Source organism: Seriola lalandi, unplaced genomic scaffold (genome assembly GCF_002814215.2).
Source record: "Seriola lalandi dorsalis isolate HSWRI2012SDOR001 ecotype SW California unplaced genomic scaffold, Sedor1 jcf7180002055004, whole genome shotgun sequence".
Classification (NCBI taxonomy): Eukaryota; Metazoa; Chordata; class Actinopteri; order Carangiformes; family Carangidae; genus Seriola; species Seriola lalandi.
The window spans coordinates 272,372-282,020 of NW_019525548.1; the positions used below are offsets into that span (position 1 = coordinate 272,372).

General features: G+C 40.8%; 1 protein-coding gene across 2 annotated transcripts in view; it reads left to right on the forward strand.

Annotated features, from left to right (window-relative positions):
• Positions 1-8,639, forward strand: part of slc29a4a (solute carrier family 29 member 4a) — a 22,020-nt gene extending 13,381 nt beyond the window's left edge. For both annotated transcript variants that reach the window (XM_023397209.2, XM_023397210.2), the window contains exons 8-11: positions 1,755-1,875; positions 2,071-2,258; positions 3,721-3,961; positions 4,925-8,639. In XM_023397209.2, the coding sequence (XP_023252977.1) occupies positions 1,755-1,875; positions 2,071-2,258; positions 3,721-3,961; positions 4,925-5,070 (696 nt within the window). In that variant the 3' untranslated portion in view covers positions 5,071-8,639. The remainder of the gene's footprint in view (positions 1-1,754; positions 1,876-2,070; positions 2,259-3,720; positions 3,962-4,924) is intronic.
• Positions 8,640-9,649: the final 1,010 nt, after the last annotated feature.

Genomic DNA, 9,649 nt, shown 5'->3' on the forward strand with positions numbered 1-9,649 from the left:
GTGTGTGTGTGTGTGTGTGTGTGTGTGTGTGTTTAGAGCCTTCAAAGGAAAACATGGCACCTCAGGGTGTCGTCATTTCATATGTGCATGATTGTGTGTGTGTGTATATGAGGGATGCCCTGTATTTTACAGTAGTGTGTGTTGGTGGTGTGAGTGTGATGTTTTGTTGGGGGGGGGGCTGATCCAGGCGGCTCTTTGTTCTGGTTGCCAGGGGAAACCGAGGCAGCGCTCTATATTATGGGGTAATCAAGAAGAGTGGTGCCCTCTGGCCTGCAAGTCCCACTAATCAACTAATGGATCTGTGTGTGTGTGTGTGAGTGTGTGAGTGTGTCTTCTGTGTGTGTGTGTGTGTGTGTGTGTAACTACTTGTGCACACCTGTGTGATGTTCATATGAAGAAGCGTGTGTTTGGAAATAAGCATGAGTAGAAGAATGTGCCTATATATTTGGATGAAGAGAAAATATGTGTGTGTGTGTGTGTGTGTGTGTGTGTGTGTGTGTGTGTGTGTGTGTGTGTGTGTGTGTGTGTGTATTTGCAGTCCTCTCTGCAGTCTCTTTAACATAATTACATCAACCTGCAGCTACTCACAGTCGTCCTCTAATAGCCGCTGCCATAAAAAGCTGATGTCATGCAGCCGGGAAGCCATTACCAATGAAAGAGAAGTGAAAAGACGAAGTTCAAACACAGACACAGAATATGTTTATTTACTGTGTGATGTCTTCCTCTTGTGTTTTCTTAATGAACTGTTAATGCCCTTCAAAAAGCCTTTGAAAGTGCTCTCATGAAATGAACAACACCATGATGATGTTTCCCCGTGTGATTTGATAGTTCATATAATATTTTCAATACATTTTAAAACCATGAGGAGATTTTACCTAATATTTTATAACATTAAGATCTGAACTTTAGCATAGGGGGACCAGACATCACCGTTTTCCGGGGACTGTCCCTGTTGTTGGCGGCCTATCCCTGGAAATGTCCCTGTTTTTGAGTGTGAATTAAAAAACAAACATTGTGCTTGTTTTAGCCAACAGAGGGGGCTAGCTGCTAGCTACAGCATCTTCAGAAATGAAGTTAAAATAATCAAAGTAGAGTTAAACTGTTTTTTGTTGTGTCTAGGCAGAGAAGAGATTGGCTGGCTCAGTCATTGGTTAGGAGTTCATAACCGGGCAGTAAACTAACAGAAACAAACATACCCAAAGCCACCAGCTGAAACTTGAAAAAATTGTTTTTATGTTGGAAGATGTGAAGAAGAAGAAGTTGAACAGTCTGCGATGGACTTCACACAACAATATTCACAAAAAGACTTTTATGAAAAACCCTTTGATTCTTTTGATCTATGGACTATAAATAATTGAGGAATAGACAGACAATCAGACTTCATGACTGCTTCAATGGGAGGGAGTTGTTGTTTTATCAGTTGTTCTTCATCATAGTTTATCACAGTACAGTTACTATGGTCAAAATACATGACACCAGGACTCTCCCCCTTTTTCATTTCATAGATAAAAACATAAGATCTTTTAATGATATATTTTATCTATGATATATACAGTATATGTATATGTATATATATATATATATATATATACAGTATATATACTGTATATATATATGTATATATTGACCACTGAACTGGAAATGTTTCCAGTTTTCATTTCAGAAATCTGGTCACCTTATTAAGAGTTGTTTTATTTGAAAAACTGAAGACTGTGTGTGTGTGTGTGTGTGTGTGTGTGTGTGTGTCTCTTCAGGGAAACGGTGGGCCGGGACCGTCTGCTCCAGAAGAAGGCGTTGAGGAATTTGTGGGTGGTACCTATGTGCGATTTGATGCCCCAAAAGCCAAGATAAGGAGGAGCTGGCCCGGTGTCCGAGGTTCTCTCAGTTTTAATCTCGTGCACTCACTTGCTCAATTACCCTCTGACTCTAACAGATGGATGTGAAATTTAAATGCATCCCCTGGTGATTGTCGGGAAGAGGGCTGTGTTCTCAGTGAATTTGCCCGCTCAGCGGAGAGCTTCAGGTTTTTTTTTTTAAACATCATGTGTTTGTGTGTCTTCTCCAACCAAGACATGATCCTGCATCGTTACGTGGTGTCCCGTGTGATCTGGGCCTACATGCTGTCTATAGCAGTGACCTACAGCATCACTCTGTGTCTGTTCCCTGGACTGGAGTCAGAGATACGAAACCCCACCTTGGGGGAGTGGCTCCCCATCCTCATCATGGCCACCTTCAACATGTCGGACTTTGTTGGCAAGGTGAGGCGCAAGTGTCATGTAACACATGTAACTGTCATAACTTACCTGAATTCTTTATCGTTCTCATTTATTCTTTTTTGTACAAATCATAACAGGAACCCTCCTTTTTCGAATCATTTTCTTTATCATTCTTATACATGAAGTTACATTTTTTAAAACGTTCATAAAACACAGTAAATCACGTACTGACAACACCATGTGACACCCAGCTGGACCGGAGCTTTTGTCCGACGTGGAGAGGCTTTCTGAATGTAGTCTCACTGCCTCAACACACCAATACAGATTACTACTGCACTATGTAAAACATTACAGCTTGTGTAGATTGCACTGATAAAAACAGGATGTTGTGATTGACAGGGACCAGGAGAGTGTGGTGTAAAAAAATAACTATAATTATAATAATAATAATACAAATAAGCCTCAGACACCTGCAGGTAGGGTTGCAGCATCCTACAGCTTTCCTCATTACTCACATGTTACATCACATCATGCAGAACACACACTGATTGTTAATCAGTATAATTTTTTTCAATTTTGAAAATTACTTCTGGGAGATGGAGGTGTTGAACATAATAAGGCGGTTGCTGTATCAACTTAAAAAGTGTTGTGGTTACAGGTTGTGTCTGCTGCCCCCCTGTGGCAAAAAAAAGATAGTTATTGAATGTTTACAGTAAAATACAAGCGTTTAAAACGATTTTTAACTTAATATCTTAGTAAATGAGCATTTGTAGTAGCACTGTCCTTTTATTTGGGCATTCATAGCCTCAGGTATAAAATCTCTGTGAGGTTTGATGAGGATACTTTCATCCAGCTTATATCTGTGACTTGTGTAGTAGATAAACTGTAAGTCTGGTTATAAAATCTACTGGATCATCATCGTTGGTAACACCAGAAAACATGGGAATGATCCTTTATCATCCCTCTCTCCTTGGATTCTGGGATTTAATTGTATTTTTCAAGCTTCTCTGCACGACAGAAGCTTTGAAGAGACAAAGTCACACTGAAGTTAACCTTGTGAAATTGTTGAAGGAGTCGCCCCACTTATTAAAAACCTGAGCGTAAGACCGGGGAAACTCTGGTTTATTTTTGGATAATTGCTCTTAGCTCAAAGGCGCTATCTGAATATTCAGAAATGAAACCTTATCAAGTGTCCTTAAGTCATAATTTTGACTTTGACAGGAAAAAAGTTGATTGAGATTGTAAGCTTTGTCTTTGTCCTCACGGCAAATTTTGCATTTTGCTGAAATGGAGTAAAAAAAGGAGATAAGGAGAAGAGAAATTAAATAGAAAGGAAAATTAAGGTAGCTTAGAGGTAAAAGAAGAGTCGTGATAAGAATTAGGAATATAATAGGAAAGAGGGAATAGAATAAAGTACATTTTGATTCAGTTGTTGTGCTAGCGGCTTCCCAGTGAAGCAGCTGGTCGAGCCTCCAGCATCACTGAAATGTCCCCTGCTCCTCAGATCCTGGCAGCGCTGCCGTACGACTGGTCTGGAGGCCGTCTGCTCTTCTTCTCCTGCCTCAGGGTGATCTTCATCCCTCTGTTCGTCATGTGCGTTTACCCGGCCAGCTCACCCACCCTGTCCCACCCTGCCTGGCCCTGTCTCTTCTCCCTCCTCATGGGAGTCACCAACGGATATTTCGGGTCCGTGCCGATGATCCAGGCTGCCGGCAAAGTGCCGCCCGAGCAGAGGGAGCTGGCAGGTGAGTTGTTCACCTCGATGTTATCGTGTTACCTTTGACACACTGAAGTGAGGTCGATTTCTCCTTGTCAAACTCTAAATTGCTCATGTGATCAACAGGAAATGGATCAAAACAATGTTGATAAGCTATTCATCGTTTATCATATAAAAAACAAACATCTGCTGGTTCCAGCTTCTCCAGTGTTGCTGCTCTCCAGCTGCTGCATATCAGTGCAAACTGAATATTTTTTTGTTTTTATCTTGTTTGTTGCTCAAATAATCTCAATTTTGCTGCTTTCACTGATTTCCTGATGTTTTACATAATGGAGTAATCTAAAAAAATCAAACCAAAAGATGAATTGGTTGAAAATAATCACTAGTTGTGATCCTGGATTAAAACAAAAGAGATGTAATGTCTTAATTAATGAGCTTTACGGTGCTGGTAAAAGTTCCATCTGTCGTTACAACAGCTTCATTATTGTCAGTATGTTTGTCCGTTATTGATCTTATATGTTATTGATCTATCTCATCTTGTTATTTTAATTCCCTCCGCGAGCAGCAGCCATATTGTTTTCAGGTTGTCCGTCCATCCGTCCCATTCTCGTGGACACGATGTCTCAGTAACACCCTGATTGAACTTCTTATAATTTGGCACAAACATTCACTAGGACTCAAGGATGAACTGATTAGACTTTGGTGGTCAAAGGTCAAAGGTCACATTTTTTAGCCATAACTCAACAAACTAAAGAAAATTTCACACAAATGGTTCATATTTCATATGACTTTGGATAAACAGGGATTTAACCTGGAACTAGTCTGAGTGGCGGAGGGATACAAACACGATGATTCTAGTTTATGGTTTGTCACACTGTTTCACCAAAAGATGAATAAATAAATAAACCTTACCACTGCTCACTCTGGAGGAGCGACTCTCCTGTTCTCTCTCTGTATCAGCTCCACACTCAGTCTCTGCTTCTCTCTCCAGGGAACACCATGACGGTCTCCTATATGACGGGCCTGATGGTGGGCTCCGCTGTGGCGTACGCAGCTTACAGCTTCACCGCTCCAGGGACGGGAACACGCTTCTCTGCGCTCAACACACACGCGCCTGCCAACGCTACAGGGTACTGAATGTCTACACACAATCGAAACACGCTCTCAGAGACACGGACGTATTAACACACATACATGTACACACACCTGCAGCCATTAACACACATAAGATCTTGGAAGGAGAAGCGGGTACAGACTGACGGACCTCCGACTGAGAAGCAAAAGAGACAAAAAGTGACATTTGGCATTGGAGGAAATGATCAACAGTGAAAACGTAGCAGGTTTCTCCACCCACTCATTCTCCAGCCTGGTGATCCAGTGACCTCCACCTGTGCCGCTGTGATGAACTTTCCCCCGGAGGTGGAGAACAGGAGCTGTGCACCTGTCAGCCCTTTGAGCGTCTCACAGCGTAATTATTGTCTGCATGTGTGTGTGAACGGATCGGCTGACATTTGTACAGCTATACAGTCAAGTGATGTGTCGCAGCAGGGAATTAACGGTTCATAATTTTCCATGAGACCTCTTGTCTCGGGTCACATGTGTTATGTTTCATGATTTCTCTGAACTGTCGCTGTTTGAAATAGAAATATGATGTTAGCGTGGATTTTTCTGGACAGGTTGTTTCCTCATTATAATCTCTTCCGATGAAAATAGGACTGCAGCTCACGGTGATGTGATTTGGGTAATGTGATCAAAATCCTCTGACTTTAAGGGAGTTTTTTTTAGCTTCAGTAAAATTTTTCTGAGTAATAATGGGATATGAAAGGGATTTAAATAAGTTTTTGTTGACTGAACAAATACACCCACTATATACAAATGTATGTAGACGTCCCTGAATTCAAGTTGAGTCATGGGAAAATTTTGTTGAACTTTACAGGAAGAGAAAAAAGGGAATTTGATATAAAACATATTAAGCATGTAACGACAGATAACTGAACCGTTACCACAGCGACACAGAGCTTAACCTTGTAAAAAAAAAAAAAAAGTATCTTTAATTTTACTGTGTCTTTAAAGGAGCTAATTGTAAGTTTTGCTATTGCTACATAGCTAGCGTTAGCATTACCAGCTGTTTACCTACCAGTCTAGAAGAAATGTTGTGAGTTCAAACTTTATTCCTGTACTCAGAAGTGGAAAGTAACGTCAATGTTAACTCTTGTCTCTATCACGTCTGTTCTTCTACTGACGTTAGCATGCTAACCAGCTAGCCTCGGCCTGTCTCGTCGCTTTCCAGTAGCGACTCACTGTAGCTTCGAATCTGTCCTGAAGACTTAGTGCTGCTCAGAGGATTTATAACCTCTTTTGCTATAAAGACAACAATGGCCGAAGCTCTCGTCAAGCGACACACACCACCACTTACAAAACTTACAAATAGCCCCTTTAAGAAAGTTACAGACATTTTCGGACTTTATTTTCCCCTTCCAGTCCATGTGTTTTGTCTCTGTTCAGCTTGTTTGTCTAATCTGAACTGAAAAAGCTTCTGTCGTACTTATTTTCATTTTTATTTTTATTAACCGTATATAGTATATACTTTATATCTAAAAAAATAAAAAAAAGTCTGTTAAGAATAACGTTAAACCCTTTTTGTAGTTGTTATGATTATTTGCATTGTCACTGGCAGCTGCTCGTGCCTGTTACTCTAACGCTAAAAGGAGAAAAGAGTGAGCAGATTTCAGAGAACAAAGTGTTGGTATGAGTTTTCGTAAATGGTCTGTGTCCCCTCTTTGTCCCTCTGAACTGTGTCTGTGTTTAACGTCCATGTAATGATGTGGGATACTATGGGGGAAAAAAACAGTTAGTGCCAAACAGTCCGCCTGTTTCTGATCAGAGTTAGTAGCTGAGAAACGATTGAATGTAAAGTTGTAAATATACAGAATAAAATGCACTCAAGGCAGTGAAGAGCTTTTATTTTATCCATGTGAAAGCCTCTAGGAAATATCAGATTCGTATTTTTTGTAGCTTTGTTTAGCGGAAGAGATCCAGAAAGCACCTATTTCCTCCCCAGCTTTTTAGTTCCTCCACGTTTCGGGTTGGATTTGATTAATTTTTCAGCGATAAGAGGATCAGCAGAGTTCAGCGTTTATACATTATGGAGAAAACAGGCCTCAGTGTAGAAAGTGCACTACATTATGTAGGTGACGGCTTGAATGGAGCCCACTGTCGGCGCCGCTTGAAGAATGGTAGGGCGCCATTTGGGAGATAACCTCATTACTGTATGTATGTCCCGCTGTGCTGATGGTGCCTTTCTGCCCGGGGCCTCTCCGCTCTCAGTGAGCTGCTGGGTTTGATGGTGTTTTTAGTTATTTTTGGTCAGACGTGTCATTAAAGGACACGGGAAGTCTCTTTACGCCTGTTTCTCTCTTTCTGTGGTGGAAACTACAGGGACATTTTGAGAGAAGGGAGATCCCACTTTTCACAAAGTATTGCATCACTGTAATTTTCTTGAAACCAGCATAGTGATTTTCCTGCTACAACCAGCTCAAAACTTTAAACTGTTCAGTGGAGAAAATTACACTTTTGTTTGAATTGATTGTTGAGACACTTTCAAATCTTATTAATAACCTATTGCAAGAACAACTGTGTGAAAATTTTTTTCAACTGGCGATGAATAATTTATCATTTCACTAGATATTTTTGGCGTTAGCTGACACTTTTATCCATATTTTTTTATCACGAGTTTAACAGCAGAAGGCTTCATAATTACACACAGCCGACTGCAGAGAGTGCAAAGCACGGTGGAGCAGAAGAGGAAACATAATCATTAGGTGACGTCTTTGCCCCTGATAGAAAATGGAAAGTGAGTCTGGAGTTTGGAGGTTATTTCACCGCTGGGGAATGACACTCACTCTTCAGCTGAGTTGACTGCGCTGTTACAGGCAAACACACTGGCCTGTTATTTTATGTGGAAAACAACTTTTAATTCTGTATTTTATCTCATCCCCAAGGTCTCATATTTGTCAGCTTGCCCTGTGACTTCCTGTTTTTTTTTTTTTTTTTTACAGCAGCCACAGCCTGAGATAACGCTCATTTTTCTCACCGACAGCAGATAATTTCTGCAGAAACCATCTCATACTGACTATTTTAGACTGCACACTGTGAAATATGTGTATGGTGTTCAGAAACAGTGTTGCATAGAGATGCTACGCTGTTTATATGTATATATATATCAACTGTAACATAAGATATTTTGCAGATGATATTTGTGACAAAAGGACAGTTTAAGAGCTTTAGTGATTCAAACTAAGAATTGGGTGCAGTGAGCTGAATTTGGCGTTTTTGCTGGTGTCATTATTGCATGACGGTCGGGTGTCTGATCAGCTTTTTTAATGCAAAATTCAGCTATACAACAGAAGGAGTCAACAGCCTGCTGACTACACCTGCCTGGTGGGAGGGAAATTATCTCATGAGGTGAACCAACCTCTCAATGTTTAATTCCAAACTCTAGTTCTGCCTAAAAATAATAATCATTGCTTAAAATGCCACTAATATCTCGCACCAAAACGTATAAATTCTCCAACAATGTAAACTGACATTTTATTTTGTTGTAAATAAGCTACATGATTTCAGTTTAAGATAATGAATTCTCCCAAAAGAGTCTGTTTGTGCCCAACATTGTACCATCAGCAGCGCTTAATAAACAGTTGTTTACATCTTCGTCTGCCGCCTCATTTGTGTGTGTTGTTGCTATTTCTGCTGTTGCATATTTACATGCCATGAAAAAAGGCTGTTTTTACATATTATGGTTTAGATCAGAGCTTCACTGTGTCAAAACAGGAAGCAACCACATTTAGTCAGTGTGATTTTTTTTTTCCTGTCTAAACAGCTGTCAGCGGAAAAGCTCTGCACCACAAAACCTCCCCAGATAGCAAAAGAAATCTGGCCCATATTTGACACCACATGCTTGCTTTCTTCTGGCCCAGTATACGCCCTGTTCCACGGCCCGAATCTGGCCCATATACAGCATGGTTGTAAGATTCCACATAACTGGATCTCCTGGCTGTCAGTCAGTACCTGAGGACAACAGCTACACTTTGCCCAGATGTGGAAGTATATGGGCCTGACTCGGGCTGAGGACCCAAGAGTATGTTGGACCATAAGTTTCCTTTACTATCTATGTACACAAAAATCTTTTGTTTCAGGCATTATTATAGATAATTGATCTTTTTATTACAGAGAAGTATCTGAGTTTATGTTTAAATATGAAACATCAGTAAAAGATTAGATCCGGTCAGCTGTAAGTTGCTCCCGTGTCTTGGAATAGCAGAGCTGGAGTCAGTGAGCAGGTTGTTGCAGCCAAGAAAAACAAAGAGACAATAAATGTAATGTTATAATCTTCGGTCTGATGACAGGAAGCATCTTCTCGCCTGAAGTGTCGTCGAACATGAGTCTCAGTTCTCACTGTAGGGATCAATGAATGAAGTAAAGCCAGTGTGTGAAAGAAATCTGTAGTAGCTGCTTCTCTCCAGCAGAGAGCGCTGCTGCTCAGAGAACAACATGGAGGACAGTGCAGCGCAGCACTTCAGGTCCAAACATGAACCAATGGGGAGAGTTTGTATCACAGATCAGAAGTTGTGTCTTTATTTAGCTTCATATCTGTGTCTTGACCTTTGACCCTTCAGCTGCAGGACAGTGTCTCTACTCAGGCCACATGACCACACAA